General features: G+C 52.8%; 10 protein-coding genes across 10 annotated transcripts; 4 read left to right on the top strand and 6 right to left on the bottom strand.

The window, feature by feature from the left end:
• Positions 1-704: 704 nt before the first annotated feature.
• Positions 705-1,551, top strand: CCMA1212_007630 (uncharacterized protein; the record flags this gene model as incomplete). The annotated part of the gene is made up of 2 exons (XM_073704795.1): positions 705-1,202; positions 1,328-1,551. The coding sequence occupies exons 1-2, from the start codon at positions 731-733 to the stop codon at positions 1,549-1,551; spliced, it is 696 nt and encodes a 231-aa protein (XP_073556594.1). The 5' UTR covers positions 705-730.
• A 376-nt stretch (positions 1,552-1,927) lies between these two features.
• CCMA1212_007629 (uncharacterized protein) lies at positions 1,928-4,291 on the top strand (the record flags this gene model as incomplete). Its single annotated transcript, XM_073704794.1, has 2 exons — positions 1,928-2,557; positions 2,639-4,291. 2 exons carry the CDS (start codon positions 1,928-1,930, stop codon positions 4,289-4,291), a joined length of 2,283 nt encoding a protein of 760 aa, XP_073556459.1.
• A 597-nt stretch (positions 4,292-4,888) lies between these two features.
• Positions 4,889-6,151, top strand: CCMA1212_007628 (Uncharacterized protein; the record flags this gene model as incomplete). Its single annotated transcript, XM_073704793.1, has 1 exon — positions 4,889-6,151. One exon carries the CDS (start codon positions 4,889-4,891, stop codon positions 6,149-6,151), a length of 1,263 nt encoding a protein of 420 aa, XP_073556392.1.
• A 199-nt stretch (positions 6,152-6,350) lies between these two features.
• CCMA1212_007627 (ADP,ATP carrier protein) lies at positions 6,351-7,288 on the bottom strand (the record flags this gene model as incomplete). The annotated part of the gene is made up of 3 exons (XM_073704792.1): positions 6,351-6,596; positions 6,658-7,129; positions 7,170-7,288. The coding sequence occupies 3 exons, from the start codon at positions 7,286-7,288 to the stop codon at positions 6,351-6,353; spliced, it is 837 nt and encodes a 278-aa protein (XP_073556395.1).
• A 550-nt stretch (positions 7,289-7,838) lies between these two features.
• CCMA1212_007626 (uncharacterized protein) lies at positions 7,839-8,321 on the bottom strand (the record flags this gene model as incomplete). Its single annotated transcript, XM_073704791.1, has 1 exon — positions 7,839-8,321. The coding sequence occupies one exon, from the start codon at positions 8,319-8,321 to the stop codon at positions 7,839-7,841; it is 483 nt and encodes a 160-aa protein (XP_073556396.1).
• An 854-nt stretch (positions 8,322-9,175) lies between these two features.
• Positions 9,176-11,562, top strand: CCMA1212_007625 (uncharacterized protein; the record flags this gene model as incomplete). The annotated part of the gene is made up of 3 exons (XM_073704790.1): positions 9,176-10,265; positions 10,403-10,814; positions 10,902-11,562. 3 exons carry the CDS (start codon positions 9,176-9,178, stop codon positions 11,560-11,562), a joined length of 2,163 nt encoding a protein of 720 aa, XP_073556393.1.
• A 412-nt stretch (positions 11,563-11,974) lies between these two features.
• On the bottom strand, positions 11,975-12,736 carry CCMA1212_007624 (uncharacterized protein; the record flags this gene model as incomplete). Its single annotated transcript, XM_073704789.1, has 1 exon — positions 11,975-12,736. One exon carries the CDS (start codon positions 12,734-12,736, stop codon positions 11,975-11,977), a length of 762 nt encoding a protein of 253 aa, XP_073556394.1.
• An 875-nt stretch (positions 12,737-13,611) lies between these two features.
• CCMA1212_007623 (Glucan 1,3-beta-glucosidase) lies at positions 13,612-16,147 on the bottom strand (the record flags this gene model as incomplete). Its single annotated transcript, XM_073704788.1, has 5 exons — positions 13,612-14,563; positions 14,620-14,730; positions 14,783-15,048; positions 15,104-15,333; positions 15,403-16,147. The coding sequence occupies 5 exons, from the start codon at positions 16,145-16,147 to the stop codon at positions 13,612-13,614; spliced, it is 2,304 nt and encodes a 767-aa protein (XP_073556398.1).
• A 350-nt stretch (positions 16,148-16,497) lies between these two features.
• On the bottom strand, positions 16,498-16,710 carry CCMA1212_007622 (uncharacterized protein; the record flags this gene model as incomplete). The annotated part of the gene is made up of 1 exon (XM_073704787.1): positions 16,498-16,710. One exon carries the CDS (start codon positions 16,708-16,710, stop codon positions 16,498-16,500), a length of 213 nt encoding a protein of 70 aa, XP_073556399.1.
• Positions 16,711-17,433: 723 nt separating this feature from the next.
• Positions 17,434-18,437, bottom strand: CCMA1212_007621 (uncharacterized protein; the record flags this gene model as incomplete). The annotated part of the gene is made up of 5 exons (XM_073704786.1): positions 17,434-17,536; positions 17,603-17,658; positions 17,734-18,150; positions 18,212-18,333; positions 18,389-18,437. The coding sequence occupies 5 exons, from the start codon at positions 18,435-18,437 to the stop codon at positions 17,434-17,436; spliced, it is 747 nt and encodes a 248-aa protein (XP_073556397.1).
• Between the last annotated feature and the right edge of the window lie 29 nt (positions 18,438-18,466).

Raw genomic sequence — 18,466 nt, 5'->3', positions numbered from 1 at the left:
GTTGATGGATCTCACGCCTGAACTGGCATCGTATCAGACCGCTTACTCTGAATCATTTTCCCGCTATTTAAGGCATCCAGGAGATAGTTTTTTATTGCTTGCTAGAAAATTCTGAAAGCGAGGGGGCAATTGGGTCATGCACTTTGGCGATTGAAGCTCACTGTAAATACTCTCGTACCCTGAGTGTCCGGATGCGTCGAACAGCAATTCACGACGTATAATAACTTGTTGTTTCTCGATCTTGCGACAATTGTTATCAATGCTAGTAGATATGACATACACGGTGTTTACTTTTCATCTTTATATACTTCAAAATTGGTTCTTCGTTCTCTTATCAACGCGAGAGACCTTGACCTCGAGTCACCCCCAAGACCTTCAACCCCAGCAGAGCCCAAAACCAGCAGTCAAGTCACTGGATCAACGTTCAACCAATGATTCAATTCTCATCAATTCAACAGCATTTCATGTGAACACCAAGTGATAAACAACTTTAATTATTTGTCTATTGTATATTATTAATAATGGAGCTTGAAGAAAATCCACTCCGCCCTTTGCTTGACATTGACACGTTGGGCGGGCTTAGCGTCGGCATCTGCACTTCGGCGTCCTTATAACCCGAGATGCACATAACTTGATCACTTAACTGATACAATGCATTAGAATTGCCATCATTTCTTTCATTATACGTCTTCGTACCATCACAGTCTTTACCGGGCTCTTCATCCTCAACATGACGATACGTATTCGCGACGCCACTGTAGACGACCTCCCGGCCATTGCTCGCATTGCCTCGGCAGCCTTTCATCCTGCAACAGACATCATTGCAGCGAGGCTTTTCCCAACTCTATTGCAGGAGCAGGAGAGTATAAGAGACAATGACATATATTCATGGAGATATGCCAAGAAGACAGCAAGCCTGTCCTCCCCGAACGCAGTCATGGTCGTAGCCATCGATGACGCTCTTCCCGTAAAGGACCAGGTTGTGGGCTTTGGCCTTTGGGACGTATACGATCACAAGCCCAAACCCCAGAACGCCACTCGCACCCAAGCGGATCTCGAGAAAACGGCCAATCAAGCTCGCACCGCCATCTACGAAGTGCCGCCACCTTCGTTTGACCAAGAGGCATACGCAGAGCTGCGCGCTATCGTTTCAGCCGACCACCAGGAGATGTTCGGACAAACAGGCATCAAGGACGTCTGGCGTAAGTTCTCGCCCGCTGCTCTCCCCTTGTCGCCCCTCGGGTACATTCTCCGCTACTCCCTCGACTCCCACTCCCCCCCCTTATCCGAGACTGCCTGAACGGGTAACTAAAAAGGAGCAATGAAGATCTTGATTATCTCGGAGTGGACCCGCAACACCAGCGGAAGGGCATCGGAAGGATGCTGCTGGACTGGGGGCTGAGTCGGGCTGACAGTGAAAATAAGGACTGCTATCTGATGGCTACGCCGGCTGGCAGGCCGTTGTATACAAAGAGGGGGTTTGAAGTGGTGAGGACTGTGCCGATATTCGGTGTATCGCACCACTCGATGATATTTAGACATGGCAAATAACGAGTTACAGCTCGCAGTAGGTATTATTTATCAAAAAAGTAGCACTTGTATCGCATTCGATATTCTGGTTAGTTTCCGTTCGGCACTGAACGGACGCTAGGGTGAGAAACCTGTCGGCCGAGAAGCTTGGAGCTGAGCTCGGCATATTCCTCTCCCCTACGTCCGAGTTGGCCGAGCATCGTTCAACTGTGAGCATCCATCTCAATGTTCCTTTCCCCTTACACTGCGATGTCTCCGTTCTCAGTTCCCTTGCATTGATGCATCTTTTGGCTGTACTGTAACATTTTGTATCACTTGACGTTACTCAAAATCGTACACGCCCTCCTCCCTTCGCCTTTTTGGTGATATCGCCGAGACAATACATAGCATCCATCTCATGGACCAACAACAGAAACAGCAGCAACCCTGTCTTCGCCGGAGACCCGCCCTCTCTTGCATTGAGTGTCGGCGGCGCAAGCTCAAGTGCGACCGGAAGAGCCCTTGCAGCCGCTGCGTCTCGACCGAGACACAGTGCACTTACACCATCTACCACCAGGGCAAACACCGAGCAGCGCATGGACAGGATGGCCGGATACGTGTGTCTTCCAATTCGATGCCAAGCCCGTCGACTATTCATCCAGCATCAAACCCATCACATGTCGATACAGATTGTTCAAGTATCGTTGGTACAGCTGCTAGCATCGGAGAGAGATCGGATCATGCTGGCCGGTCAATTGAGGCACGCGTCACAGCGAACTCAGCACTCGGTCCAGATGAGCTGTCAACCGCACCAGCGGCAAACGAGATCGAAATCCCGAATCGCTCCCGGCCCGTAGATCCCGAGCTTCGCGATCTCAGAGGGCGGGTGCATAGGCTCGAGAGGTCTATGATCCATGTCCCCGTGCATGATCTGTCCCAGGCCGACCGAGATATGCTCGCTGGTGAGGCGGGCTTGCCGGATGCGCGTATCATTCTGAACAAGACGAGGATTATGAGATGGAGCCACTGGGTTGGCATAGCAAAAGAGGTGCGTAGAGTGCCCGTCCCTACAGTCCATGTCTCTTGTGACGTAGTATTTGCATTGACTGCTAACACTTTGGCTGTACAGTTCGCCCCCCTCATCTCTTGCTACGGAGCAATCTGCGGCTACGGCGACGTCGACTCCTTTGAAAACGCCGAGACAAGGGCTCTCATTGTCAAAGTCAGCGAGTTGCTTCAACAGTGCAAGAGCGTAGCTAGAAATCTCAAGACCGGACGGCCTAGCAGATGCCTTTCCTCGCTGAGCTTTGATCTGACGCCCCCTACTCGCGAGGTGGCAGACAAGATGACCACCTTGTACTTTCAGTCTTTTGAGTCAACGCACCGCATCCTCCATCAGCCGACCTTCTGGAAAGTGTACAATAAGTTCTGGAGCAGTCCGGAGAGTGCTTCGGCCAAGTTGCGGCTCCAAGTCCTCCTCGTCATCGCGATAGGCTCCAGCCTGGCCTCTCATGGAGAAACGGATGCCGGACTCCGCAATATGGTCCATCAATGGATATACGCAGCTGAAACATGGCTCTCGGGACCGCTGGAAAAGGATCGTCTCGACATCTCCGGGCTTCAGATACACTGTCTGGTGATGCTGGCACGGCAAATCTTCTCCATTGGAGGGGACCTTGTCTGGATATCCTCGGGGTCGCTAATCAATCGGGCAATGCAGATTGGCTTGCACCGGGACCCCAAGCATCTCCCGAATATGTCTGTTCTGCAGATGCAGTTACGTAGACGGTTGTGGGCTACGATATTGGAGTTGGTTGTTCAGTCATCCCTGGACTCGGCTTTACCGCCGAGGATCTCCTTTGACGAATTTGACACGGAGCCACCGGCTAATTGCAACGACAGAGACATAGGAGAGGGGGTGACTGCGCTGAAGTCTCACAGCCAAGAACGATTCACGGGAACGTCCATGCAGCTCGCGTTACTTGATTCACTCCCCACGCGCCTTCGTATCCTGAACCTCCTGAATGGCCTGCACTCGGAGCTGTCCTATCTAGACGTGCTTGACTTGAGCGCGGATATTCTTGAGGCTTGCCGCCGCTGGAACACCTTTGCTAGGGAAAACAAAGCGTGTGGAGTGATGCCGTTCCATCAGAATCTGCTCGACTATCTTCTACGTCGGTTCCTCATCCCCCTCCACTGCCCATTTGCGCACAAGGCACGGACAAACCCGTTGTTCCACTATTCGCTCAAGGTGAGCCTAGATACTGCCATGGCGATAGTCCATCCAGAGCCAGATGAAGGTTTCTCCAACCTGATGGCGATTGGCGGAGGACTGTTTAGAGAGGGTATTCGCTATGCGATCAGCGTCATCAGTCTGGAGCTTCTTGCCCAGGTCGAAGCCTACTATCTGGATGGAACATTGCATCGAAACGCACACTACCTTGATCCCTTGAAAAATGTGATGGAGGAAATGAAGACTCTATCCTTGGAGCGGGTTCGCCAAGGAGAGACCAACGTCAAGGGCCACATGTTCTTGTGCACGATCATGGCACAAGCGGAGGCTATGCAACGGGGCGAACCTGGTGAGGCTCATATCGCAAAGAGCGCAAAAGATAGTATTTCGGTGTGTCTGGAACTTCTGCAGAACCGCCTTGGTACTTCTGCTGCGACGACTCCTGCTCAGAACTTGGAGACGGCCAGTTTTGGCGAAGTAGAAGACTATACGTATGGACTGGGACTTGACATGGACTTTTTCTTCCTGCCTGATTCAGGCTTTCCCTGAGATAATTATAAGTCAGACATGGCAGGCTTCCTACAAAAATATATTCAGCATCTGTTATTCTATATAGTCGTACTGATACTCGAAGCTCTTGTACATAGCACCCAGGAAATGGTCGTGATACCTCCCCCGCCACGCTCATGCAAGCAGGAAATAGTTGCTGCTTCCAGAGAGCAAATGTAACCCTTTATATGCGCAATCTATTCGTCCTTGTAAGTAACTGACTCACGATGGTTGTTCGTGATACGGAAGGGCGCTCCAGTGGCACGGTGATCGTGTCTCGGCCGAAACGCAAGTGGCGGACATATCGCTCGGCAGTGCTGTGCGGGCTTCAAAACGCCGAGACACTGGGAAGAAGAACGGAGATAGGACATATAGACAAGACATACAGACAAGACATATATATAGTCTTCATTCTCTGCTGTTGTCAATCGCTAAGCCTCATCAGTCAGTAAATTTGTTCTCATCTTGGGCTCGGCCTAGATAGCAACCTAAAGTCCTCTGCCTTCACCCAATCGATCTCAGCACCATATCACAATCGATCTCAGCGCCATATCACAATCGACGATCCATCAACTTCATCAGTTTAACAAAACATCAATGGCCCCGATAAAGGTACTTATTAGTGGCGCCGGCATCACTGGCAATGCCCTCGCCTACTGGCTCTCCAAGATCGGCCACAACGTCACCGTCATCGAACGTTTCCCCGGTCTCCGCGCGACTGGCCTCCAGCTCGATCTCCGAGGACCCGGCATCAAAGTTCTCAAGCGTATGGGCCTCGAGGAAGCTTTCCGTGCCAAGTCCGTGCCCGAACAAGGCTTTGCCGTCGTGGACAGCGCCAATAGACGGCGTGCTTATTTTGGGGTGAATAATTCTGGAAGGGGGCTTCAGAACTTTACGACTGAGTATGAGATTATGAGAGGCGACTTTTGCCGTCTCATGCACGATGCCATCAAGGACAAGGTGGCTTTCCGCTTCGGAGTCTCGATCGCCAGCTTCAAACAGAATGGCGGTGGTGTCGATGTTGAGTTCACAGACGGCAAGACGGAGCGCTTCGATTTCATAGTTGGCGCCGATGGCGTGGGCTCAAATACCCGCAAGCTGATGCTCGGCCATGGCGCCCAAGACGCTTTGTGTCCCATGAAGGGCTCTTACACGACGTATTTTATGATTCCTCGCCCTATCCAGAAGGGTGAAGAGTACTGCGCAACCTTCTACTTGGCAACCAAACGACGAGCCATCATGACGCGGAGACACAGTCCCGATGAGATCCAAGTCTATCTCACTTGCAACGACTTCTCAGAGAGAATGAAGAAGGCTCATAAGGATGGAGTGCCGGAGCAAAAGAAGGTGCTGGCGGAGACCTTTCATGATGCGGGATGGCAGTCAAAGGACATCTTGCGAGGCATGCTCGAGTCGGACAACTTTTACTGCGAGCGCCTTGCCCTCGTCAAGCTTGATGCTTGGTACGATGGTAAAGTTGTTCTTGTTGGCGATGCCGCCTACTGTCCGTCGGCACTTACAGGAATGGGGACGACTTGCGGCTTTGTGGGAGCATATGTCCTTGCTGGCGAGATTGCCCGTCACTGCGGAAAGGCAAAGGATGGAAAGGTGCCTACTGATGGCCTTGCCACGGCTTTCAAGACGTACGATGACAAGATGCGACCGTTTATTACCCAGGTCACGGACGGAGTCGGCGATGACTCAATCTTCTGGAAGATGATGCCTGAATCGGCGGTTGCCGTTGCGCTTGTTAACCTGCTTATGGGAATAGCAGCGTTTTTTAGACTGAATGTTTTGGGAAAGTGGATTTTGAGGGAAAATGTCAAGTGGACGCTGCCCGAGTATGAAGAGTTGATGTGAGGTTGAGATTGTGCTGCTGGCCTTGGGTTTGAATACTCGTCATGGAGTGTATACGGCGGACCGCTTCGTACTTCAGCAGCATCAGTCTTTTCAAATCCTATATTATAAACTTAATCCATTCTTCTCGTCTTTAGGTCGCGAGAATCTACTAGAACTGAACATCTTGTAACATAATACACGGGACGACGCAGGCTACACATTACTCCCCTTTGAATGCCCTCCCGAAGAGGACCATTTGAAGTTGATCATAGATAGACAAAGCTCCGGCACCTGCAACACCACGAAGGATATTTGCTCCAGCACCGTTAAAGAGAGCCCGCACTCCATTCTTCGCCACAATTTGTCTAGCCGCGTCAAACGAGCTCTTATACTTGACGACTTCTCCTGAAGTCATCATCATGCGCCGTCGGATCGTGTCGAGGGGGATACGCTGCAATGCCTGCCGCTGTGGTCACGAAGTATCCCAGACAGAATTAAACAAGAAAATTGTTCTCTAGAGACCCAACCAAAATGAGCGGCTTGAAGGAGTCGTACATGCCAAAGTACAGGCCGCGATATACGACGGCTCCCAAGACGGAGGGGAAGAAACCGCAGTACAGCCCCACGATTCCGTCTGATGCCAGAGTCTTCCGGTACACGTCAATGAGGCCGTTGAATTGGCGCTCTCCCCCTTTCTTTGCGTCATTCGCCAGTCGAGTCCGCGCGTAATCGAGCGAGTACACAAACAGCTGCCCCGTCGCTCCAGCAGCCCCCCCTGAAGCCAGATTTCCCACCATCCACATGGCATATCCATCAGTTTCCTTCTTATACCCAAACATCTTCTTAAACTTGTCCCGAAACGCGAAATTCAGCGCCTGCGTGGGGAAATACCGTATCACGTTGGCCGTGTTTCCGCGCCACAGGCTGAGGAACCCCTCGTCGGATATCGTGCGGCTGAGCACTCGGCTATGCCCTTGTATCGGCGGTCTAGGCGGCCGGCTTTAATCATTTTGTCTTGGTTCTGAATCAGGAGCTTGACGCGCTCGATGGGGTCTGCGGCTGTCTTAGAGACGGCTGCGGAGACGCCGCCATGAGGAAGTCGGCCATGAAGGGGGTCATGCCCATGACAGTGGACTGGGACTGAGTTGGATGAGCCATTGTGAGCTTGTTAAAGTGAAGGGTTATGTAAGGAGAGTGAAGACGCGAAGTTTGGTGGTTCTTGGAATGATGAGTGTCCTTTGATACACCTACCGAAGGCGGAGGATTTAATAAACCACGCGAAGGATTCAATGAATCACGAGAATATCTCACAAATCACGCTTATACACAAATCACGAAGACGTCAGAGGTTCTCCCAAAATCTGTTTCTACCTACTTTTATCTAGACTTGATATTGGGACAGGTCGAATGTTCGGGACCGGATCGGCATTCCGGACGTCTTTATACGCCCCGGACTCCGCATCACCGGGACAGACCAGGCTGCGGACCATCCACTACAAGACCCGAAACGAAGTCGAAAACAGGATCTCAGCATGAGATACCAATAAATCGTCGAAATGATAAGAGCAGGTGACTAATTGCGCTTTTCTATCTATTCCATGGCCTTCGACCCAAATGTTTGGTTGCATCTTTGAGGTACGCCTCCATTCACAGCCTCATCCCTTCACGACAGCGTCGTATCCTCCCCCTCAGCCCTCCCGCCGCCCTGTTATTTTCCGAAAATGCTTTTGCTGCCCCTACTCCATAGCGGCGTCAGTTTGAAGCTCTTAATCCTCCACACCGAATCGCCCTCTTGCGCAACAGTCACTTCATATCGACACTTGACAATGAGGGCGCTGTCCAGAGACTCGACGTCGAATTCGTGTCCCTTCTTAACATGTTGAGCTTCTGACAAGCAGGTGATGCTGGCGCTGTCGTTTTGCTCGTTAAGTGTGACCAGGAAGTTTGTGAGGGAGTGTGTTGTCTCCAGAGTCGTGCCAACCGCCTTCATGCATTCGGCGGTGATGGCGGCACGGCCGTGAATGGGCTTGTAGGTCATGCCGAGGACGGAAAACGGACTGAGGTCCATGGTGGCATCTTCGGCGAAGCAGGATTCGAATTGGGCGGCGTCGCCCCGGTCGAGGCCGTCGGCGTATCGCACCACGACGTCGATGGCCTCTTGCCTGGCGTTGATTCTAGTGGTACAGCCCATGGTGTCTGATTGGTGTAGTTGCCAGCTCTCACTTCTTTGGTGTAAAGACGTTGGAAGTAAGAGTTGATCTCGAGGGAGGGCGTTCAGCAGACAACCCCTCGCTCTTTTTATTTCCACATCAGGCGTATTCAACGAGCGCATTCCAGCACTGCCAAGCCTCTGCCGTCCCAATCCCGTAGCCGGTGCACCTTTAGATCAAAGTGTAAGTCAGTTGACGTGTGAGCCAACGCGTATTCCCTTCCCGATATTGTCTAGGCTGTCGGATGGCGTCTGACAATAGCGACTCTTGGTCCATTTATCGAGCCAGAGTTTCTTTTCTTCTCGGTGTTATTTTACAGAATCTGAGCATGTTTATGATATCGCGATGCAATGGCAACCCTGGGGAGGGAGACGACGACATCCGGCTTTAAGCGTATTTGGGTCAAAGGGGGGGGTGACCTTAATATCATCGAGCATCCTGTGGAGCTGCTCGGCTTGACTAAATCGTCGTTTACCTATCTGATGCATCAAAATCCACTGTGGCTGAGATTCTACGTATACAGCGACTATTTCTCCATTGTTTCTCTTCTCTTTGCATATGGCTCTCTCACAATGCTCAATTCTTCTTCCTAGCCATCAACATGTAGTAATTATAAGCCGGAATCCTCAGCCACAGGTAAGATGCAAAAGCATGTAGCCGAGCCCCGAATCCCAAGCCGAACGCCGAGGCCGAGAGCCAATCCCGCTCTCGTCAGTCCTCATATCGCAAGGCGTTCGGCTCTCACGCTCCTACAAGTTACACTCCCCTCGAACTCATGAGGCCGTCCGAACCGAAGCGGCGGCGGCGTGGATCCATATAGCACATTTCACGCACCATGAACAACGCCTCTCCCGGCTTCGCCATGCCCTCCGAAGTCCCGCGGCGCCGCAATGGCCGTCCGCAGGCCTGCGAGCCGTGCCGACGCCGCAAGGTTGCGTGTGACCACCGGCTTCCCGTTTGCTCCAGGTGCATCCGCAAGAGCATGCCACAGAGCTGCCGGTACCTCATCCAGGGGCAGCTCGTAACACCGACTCTGCCATCGTCCGCCGTCAGAGGCCAATCGACGGAGCTGCTGGACGAGCGGCGAGCGGCAGCGGCCAGAGGGCCGACGGTGTTAGTTGGCCAGAGCCAACAGCAACAGCAGCAGCAGCAGAGCCAGAGCCAACAGTCGTCGGCGGCGGTCCAGGTCAAGGCAGGCCCGTCAACGCTCGAGCATCTGTCTCCCCGAGACGAAAACGTGGGCTACCTCGGGGCCACGAGCTTCCCAGAGTTCTTTCGCGAGACCCAGAAGCACCTCGATCATGTATCCGGGGCCGAGCCGGTCCGTGACGGCGGCAGTAAGAACTTGAGCGAGACCAGCTCCGGCCTCGCCCGGATGGCCCCCGACGCAACCGCGTTCGAGGTGGCAGTGTCCATGCTGCGGGTCATCCCGACCAAGGAAGCGGCGCACTTCCTACTGAGGCGCAATGTGAATCCCAACGATGGCTGGTGCAGACTGGCCCTGGATCGCCTTCACGCCTCGCTGTGGTCGGCCATGGGCCACTTGCTCGACGGCCAGCGGACCGACGAGAACATGTCCCAGCTGGCGCTGCTCTTATTCCAGAACAGCTCCAAGCCGCTGCGGGAGGACTTTGCCGATCCCGGCAAGTGGTTCGAGGCCTTTTCCGGGGGAAACTTCCGCTGGGAAGGCATCGGGCTTCTGTTTTCGTTTTGGACGTTTGGAGCTGCCTCCTTGTCGGAGAACGGCACCGTCGAGCAGCGCAAGTGGCTCGGGCATTACAACCGTAGAACTCTCATGCAAGTCTACCAGAGTGCTGTCGTGAAAAGCGTCGACCTCTGCCGGCTGTCGAGCTGCAATAACACCATGATGGTATATCTGCTGCACATGCATGGTCTTGCCGCGTCCCTTATCACTGGTGATACAGGTAAGCCGTTCTACCATTTCCGTATCTCGTAATTGATGTTTCCAGCCCAACGCATCAATTCTTCTTAAAAGGCAATATCTCGTCTAAACACTCCCATCATGTCCGGCCTTTCCATTGTGTCTAACAAATCCATTCAGGGGCCGAATTCTGGCGCCATCATGCAGAAGCTACCGCTCTGGCCACCTTCCTAGGCCTTCACACGCCGCAGTCATCCAATCCAATACCAGAGGCATCGGTATCGGTTCAGGCCAAGCGGAGAGTCTTCTGCGCCATCTTCAACGTGGACATGGTTGTCTCAACCCTGACGGGCCGGCCTCCGTTGCTAAGCAGCAAGCTGTGCTCGACGCCGCTGCCCCTCGACGTGAGTGACGAGTCATTGCTCAACGCCAAGGTTCGGCCTCACCGGCTGGATGAAAAGGGATGGAATATGGAGGGCAAATTCCATGCGGCGACGTTTCTGCGAGCCTGCTACATCATTGCTCAGATACGGAGCGAGATTCTCGAGATTGTGCTCCAAGCACCGCATGTAACCACCAGTTACAACTTTGAGTAAGTCGACGTTCATCTCGCTGGAGCCGTCAGGACCGTGTCCAGGAAAGCTCATCAGTCACTGACTCGACTCGTTACTGTACACAGTGATCTGCGGAGACGAGAAATGGAAGCTTATTCTCAGTTCCCCATTGGACTGAAGTTCAAGAGCGACGACTTTAGCAATCCCGCCGTGGATCCTCCCACTCTCTACATGAGGCTGTTGACGCGCCTCGAGCATCTGAGCAATCTGTTCTTCATCGAGCGACTGTCGTATAAAGGAAACAATTTCTATAGTCCTGAGATGCTTGAGATCAGTCTCGAGACGATTACCCTCACCCTCTCCTTCTGGACGCAGCAGAACCGCCTCGAAGGCTTACAGGGTGATTATGAATGGCTTGTGATGCTGCACGCTGCGCCTGCGGGAGGTATCTTGTGCATGGAGCTCTTGAAGCAGCCGCATGGCAATGAATCAGCGACCGTCCCGGGTATCACCAAGTCCATGATCATCAAGCAGCTCAGTCTCCTCGTCGGTTTCCTCGAATGGATCGGTCCGGAAGCTCCGGGGGCGCACTTGTGCAACAGCATCAAGACGGTGGTCGAGCGTGTGATGGAACAGGCTCTGAATCCACCACCGAGGCCCATCACGCAGGAAGAGTTCCAGTCGACTTGGGACGTGACTTTGCCAGAAGACATGTACGAGTTCAATTTCAGTCTGTTGGATACGTTTGACTGGTTGAGGCTTCCACCGGGCTCACTCGAGCAATGAGACGAGAACATTCTGGGTCAGGTCTCTTCACTCTGTTTCTGCTATTAATCGCGAGCTCTAGATCGATATGCGTGCTGCTTATTGTCTCTTGCAGCCTTACGGATTGGAACGAACTCTTCCGCTACGAGTGGGAACGTGAATATTGCAGCTTGTGTATATAAAACAAACTGGACATAACGCTCGGTCAGACTAATAAGCTGCTCTTTATCTACTCCATCTCTAGAATCAGGAGCATATAGGAAGACTAGAGGTATATAGCGACAGTAGCGGAAAGCGAAACTCTGCTTTTCTCTGCGATTTAGTAGTACTTGTAGCAGGATAGATCTGCTGGGGTGCTGGATAGCTGAGTTAGGGTGCTGCTACTGAGAAGCGTCGATTCAACAAACACAATCGGTGTCCTGTCTCGACCATTTCACCACGGTTCGGTACCGTCAATATTTGTAAATGTTCCCGTCGGCCCATTCCCGTCCAACGTAGCCAAGTATACAGCCCTCACAGCACCCTCCTCCACGTCCATGGCAACTGAAAGATGGTTATTGAACGCCGTCTTCCGGAGTCCGGGGCAGCAGCAGTTAATCTTCCACCCTTGCTTCTCAAACAGCGTCGAATAACAAGCCCCGATCATGTTTGCAGCGGCTTTGCTGGACTTGTACGGTATAGACGTGTTGTGCTGGTAATACTTCCACGACGGATTGAGCGTGTTCCCCAGTGAACCCATCTCCGAGGTGATGAAGACAATCCGTGGGACGGAGCCCTGGTCCGCGGCCTTTTGCAGTAGAGGCATCGCAGCGTCAGTCATCACCAGCGTGCCAAAGACATTGACATCAAACAACGCAGCCATCTTCGCCCTCAAACTGGGCAGCTCCTCCACCGCATGTCTCCCAATTCCAGCATTGTTGATCAACACGTCAAGCTTGCCATGCTCGCGCTCAATCTGCGCCACACACGCCGCAATCGACTCGTCAGAAGTAATGTCAACCACCACAGGAGCAACCGAGCCGGCGAGCTTCTCAAGCTTCGAGACGGCTTCTACGCCTCTTGAGAGGGAACGACAGCCAAGGAGGACGTGGTATGTGGGCTGTTCCGCTACAAGCTTCTTTACGATTTCGAAGCCGATGCCTTGGTTACTGCCGGTAACGAGGACGACTTGCTTGGCTGCGGGGGTGTCGGCCATTGAGATTATGCTACAACAATAGGGTGTTTGTGTGTGCCTGATTGAGTACTGAATACACGTAATGGCTGAAGAGCTGGTGTGAGATATGTGTAATGACTTGAAGTAAAGATGTAGTGATTCTTACAACGATGGGCATCAAATACGACAACCAGAAGCTGTGTATGTGGCAGTGATGTTTCCCTATGCCACAGAGATCGGGAGTTTTGTCATTCAAACATCCTTCTCCGCAGTCATTCCCCAATGGCAGGGGTAAGTAACCCTCGCTTTTCAGTTTTTTTTTTTTTTTTTTTTTTTTTTTTTTTTTTTTTTTTTTTTTGCAGAGTCTCCGGAACAAAGACTCGCGCTAAAGTCGCGATCCGCACTGGAGCTTTTCCGTGTCCGCGCGAGAGAAATAGGCATAATACCCATGAAGATGATCTGCCGTCCGGAAGAGAATGTTCGCACGAGTAGTTGCCAACACCAACTGACTGACGCCATCGCAGAATCTACCCTGCTGATGGGATCTTGTAAACGGAGGACTCGCAGCACGGAGGATACCTGGCAACTGTCTATGACGGGAATCCCTTGAACCATACCCCGATCGTAGACGAAAGGGGGACTGCAGAGTAGAGGCAAGATACTACTCATATATGAATGCTACACCAATGTTGGCAATTTGAATGTCTTGAGAACTAGGTTATCCACTCGTCTTATGCATATCCTCAGACCTTGCCATGAGCAAGTCATGGTACCGTGATCTCCTGAAGGTCTTCAGTGGCTGACTGAGAAGCAAGGGGGCCCTTCACAAATAGACAGGAACTGTGACTGGCAGGAAATCATAAACATCGTTTCTTCATCGTATCATACATCGTTCAAATAGACATACATCTCCAAAATTAAAACCCGCTCTGCCCCAAATAAGCAGCCATAACACCGCCATGGCTCTGCCAACCTCCCGCATTCGCCGTATCCACAACCTCTGCAACAGTCTTGCCCCTTTCCGACTCCAAAACCATCGTCCTCACGTTGTGCGTGCTCACGCCGTAGCTGTACAGCTCCTGGTTGTCGGCGTAAATGACGGCGTTCTGCTGGCACTCGGCCGAGCAGCCATCGCGGTTGATGCCGTTGAAAAAGACCCAGTAACCGCCTCCGTAGGCATTGACGTTGCTCGAGTCGTGGATATACTGGAAGACGGCCATGCGGCACTGCGCATCGTCGGCTGCGCACCAGCTGAAATCGGGGTCGCTGGCCAGCAGGGAGTTTGTCCATGGCAAGGGCGTCAGGAGACCGGAGTTGTTGCCCTGCCAGTATGGCGTCTCGCTCTGCTGGAAGCCCAAAAAGACGTTCTTTGCCTTGTAGATGTTGACTTGGTACAGGGAGTTGTGTTCGCTGCCAATGCCCAGCATCCAAGTGGCCCTCGTAGACTCAACCAAGAAGCCACCCGCCGTCGAAGGGTTCGCACCAAAGTCGTCATCAAGATCGTGGTCCGCACTCCAGCACCAGCTGTTCTCCCAGTACGAAGACGAGAAAGTCGTAAGATGGGCGCACAGCCTCGCAGCCTTGCACGTAGCAGGATCATCGCAGTTGGTCTGCACTTTTGATCCCCTCGCGCCTCCGATGCGGAAGTGCGTGTTGAAGAAGCCCACGTCCCCCGCCCTCAAGCCGGCCATGTTCACCTCGACGAGCTTGCAGCCGGGGAGAATGTCGGCAACGGTGAAGAGCATGTCGACGAACTGGGCGACGCCGACCTGGCCGGGCTTTCCGACCTGGACCATGGCGACGGGCTTATTGGCGTTTTTGAACTTGTTTCCGGTGGCGCTGATTTCGGACCAGACCTCGCCGTGGAATCTGAAGCCTTCATTAGCAGAGGTAGAGTACACGCGCCCAGGATTGTCGAGACTTACCGGCTTCCAGGAGGGACGACGAGGGTGTCGCTGACGAGATATGTTCCGTGGGGGAAGAAGAGAACATTCTTGCCAGCAGCCTTGTTGATGATCTTTTGAAGGTTCTTCGTACTGAATTGCGGATCTTAGTCGAGGTTCCTTTGACATATCGAGCATCACTTACTCATCCGTAACACCGTCACCGGCAACGGGCAGCCCGTGAACCGTCTTGACGTTAATCACCTGGTCCACGCTGTACTCCTGGAAAGTTGGCGGAGCGACAGCATGGTAAGAGCCAGTAATGTCGACCAATGCCAGGGGACGAGAAGCAGGGAAGAATTTGCCCTCGGCACGTTGACCATTGGAAGGGCCGTAGACGTTGCCCCAGATCCATGACTGGCCGGGTCTGACTGAGCCCTTGAGAACGCTTTTTCCTCCGGCGGTGACAGTCTGTTTGAGGTGTTAGTCAAACTGTCTAAGTGGGATTTCAAGCGGTTCAGCTTACGGATTTGACAGTCTTGTCCACTTGGACGTTCTCAAGGACCATGGATCCCTGGGCTGTGGGAGAGGCTGCAGCGTTCCACAGGATGTTGACGTTCTTGGCTGTCGAATCGATGAGGGCAAAGAAACCAGTGTTGTTGTTTGTTGTCTCAATGCCGACTTTGCACGACTCAAAGTGCAAGCCCTGGCCGGTGCCTTCAAAGAGCTTGTCGAGCTTCAAGCCAATATCCTGGTCTATAGAAGTTGACAACGTTAGTAACCAAAATCAAGTACGTAACTACAGAGAAAAGGGTGTAAACTTACTCTTAAACGTGATGCCCTTGAAGTGATACTGCTGCTCATTCATACGAATGCCAACAGATCCGCCTTGGAACACAACGTCGTTGATGATCAGAGGCGAGCCGCCCTGAGGCATTGACAATCCAGTGTGCGCCACACCTCCGTTCGGCATGTTGAACAAGACATTGGTAAGCTGCACGGCCTGGCTCACAGCCCAGTTGAGCAGCGTAATGTTGTGAGCAAGGGGCACCTTGGTCGAGTCCAGCACAACATTCTTGAGTCCAACGTAGAAATTGGTCGTCGAGTCATAGTTGGGGTCAAAGCCCAGGTAGAGGAAAGGCTCGGTAAAGTCGGGCGAAGCCTGGAGCACCGGCCTGTTGATGGGATCACCCATGACAACGGTGTCGACGTACGACTGGAGAGGCTTGCTCAAACGGTACGTGCCAGCCGGGATGTAAACGACAGCAGGGGCGCCTGTCGTGCCCCAAGCGCCAGAGCTGCGGCTTTCGGTGGCATTGGCGTAGTCAAATGCAGCCTGGATGGCAGCCCAGTCGTCCGTGATGCCGTCGCCCTTGGCTCCAAAGTCGGTCTTGACGTTGCGGAAGACTTTCCAGTTCTTGCCGTCGGCGATGAACGGGCTGATGCCGTTGTGCTGGATCTTCTCATACCAGTAGCCCGAAGAGTGCAAGGCCTCGACTCCTTGAGCCGGCGGTAGAGGATCTCCGGCAACGACGGCAGCCAGGCCGAGGAACAACGACGCGAACCGCATATTTACAGACGATAACTGGAGAGATGACTCCAAGCCGGCTATATTCGTCGGTGTCTTCCTATACCTTCACTCGCTTGTCGAAACAGCCAGTTGCTCCCTCAGTCACCGGATTGTATATTCCCTTTTATACTCGTGATTATCCTTCGCCCTGACAGAACCGGCAACCGGACGGACGGACAAATCAACTCCATCAACGATCGTGAAGCAACAAGAGGCCCCAATCCAATCCAATCCATATCGGTGGGTCAATGTTTGTGGAGAAGGCAGCGGAACAGGCATGCCTTTAGTCGAAGCATCCGGCATTCCCCTCGACCTGCCCACTCCCCCCCTGTCTTCGTCCGGGGAGAATCTCATCTCATCTCTTGTGTCGACGAGGCTAATGGACCTTGCTGGAAGCGTCTTCCGAGCAAGGTCAGCTCGTACAGCAGAGAAAACCTGAAAGCTCGGCCCTTCTCCTGCTGGCGTGCGGGGAGGGCCCGGGCTAGCAATGGAACGATGCAGGGGAGCAAACCGCATTCGATCCCCCAGGTAATATCTCTTCCCCACGCAAACAGCAGCGTCATGGCAGGGATCAGCCATCACTCAGGATCTTGTTTGCCGACGGCACACAACGTTGGGCCTCAAATTTTGCAGCTGCTGTCCTTGAGACCGGGATTACTGCCCGCAAAAAGAAGAACCTCCGTCGTTCGCAGTGCAGCCAAGCACTTTCTGAGGAGCCCACGGGGAGAGGCAAGTTGCATGGCATGGTAGCATTGGAGATTGATCCTCTCTGCCATCGCGTACAGTAGAAGTTGTCGTGTAAGGCACCCGAATGCAACACAACCAGAGAGCTCAAGCAAGTGCTGTACAAGCTAAGTTATTTTCATGGAGTTCGCCTGTTACTTCAACTGTTGTTGTTACCTATCAAAGACAAGTTTCGCACTCGAGGTATTGTTCAGTGCCATTACGCCCGATGGTCGAAAATATAGTAGATGATGCAGATGATGAATGAACAACAATCTGAATCGCACAACTGCGGTCACAATGCTCAGTCGACTGGTCTAGACGAATAGAAACGGCTTGATTCTGCCTGAAGCTTAAACTGCTTTTCCATGGTATGTAACCTACAAATCCTCGTTTCATTCTGTGGATACACCTTCAGAATCTCACTCTGCATACGAAGCACCCATGCCATTTTTTCTCCGCCTTGCCTCCCCACGCCCCGGATCTCATCAACTCGGCCGCACCGGCAACGAAAACGAACCATACAGAAAACAGGCACAATAATAATTATTATTTCCGCAAGTTCAGAAGCTCTGCACTAGCTTGACTAGCTTCTGCGACAAAAGTTCTACGTCGCCGGGGAATCTCGCCGTAATGTAGTTGTAGTTGTCGTCCTCGACAACGAAGCTAAAGACACGATATTAGCCGGCATTTTGCAAGTCAGGAATCATCAGCGCCCGCGGTTAGACTCACGGAGTTGGCATGATGCTATTCTTGAACTGTTTAGGACTCGCCAACACCTTGCGCACCTATGAGAATTGTTCGCTCCCGTCAGCATTCAGCCTCCTCTCCCAGATGCTTCCAATGCTTTTGTCGGAACTTACCGAGTCTTCGACATTCTCACTCCCCGCGCCATACGTCTTGTAATAGTCTCCCAGAAACAGGCGCGTGCCCCAAAACGCGAGCTGCTCGAACCTCGCCGGCAGCGCCGTCGTCACGCAGTCGCGAATGACGCTGCTCCCGTCAGGATGCTTCGACTCCGACAGCACCATGACGCCGTGACAGACCGCTCCGACCGCCTTGTTGCTGGGTTTCTTCGTCTTGGGGAAGTAGTCTGCGAGCAGCTTGTGGACTCTATCGGAATCGATGACTTGCCTCACGGCCTTGTCGTGGCCGCCGGGGAGAAACACGAGGTTGAACGCGTCGAGAGTGAATTGCTCGTCCGACCAGGACAGGGGATTCCTCCATTCTTCTGATTCAGCCATGGCGCGATACTGTTTGACAATTGAAGAAGAAGCGCCCTACGATGCTGGTCAGTTGAAGCGTAACGTAAGAGCTTCTCACATGGGGGCAAAGACATACCAAGAGGCGCTGTGTGAGGCCTTCCAGCATTTTGGTGTCACATTGAGGCGATTTGCCTGCTTCAGTCGCGAAACTGACGTCGAAGCCGGCGGCCTTGAAGGCTGTGTAAGGTCCGCAGGTCTCTGTGCGGATGGTGAGCTTCATCGCTCGGCGCGGGGCGGTTGTCCAATTCCTTACCAGTAGGGTCGTGGCCGTAATCGGCCATCAAAAAGACAACTTTAGCCATTGTAGCTGTGATCTGAGCGGTGCTATGAG

Source organism: Trichoderma ghanense (genome assembly GCF_004382785.1).
Source record: "Trichoderma ghanense strain CCMA-1212 chromosome Unknown scaffold_10, whole genome shotgun sequence".
Classification (NCBI taxonomy): Eukaryota; Fungi; Ascomycota; class Sordariomycetes; order Hypocreales; family Hypocreaceae; genus Trichoderma; species Trichoderma ghanense.
Note: the sequence above shows the minus strand (reverse complement) of the source record. Positions and strands in the feature narration are given on the sequence as shown.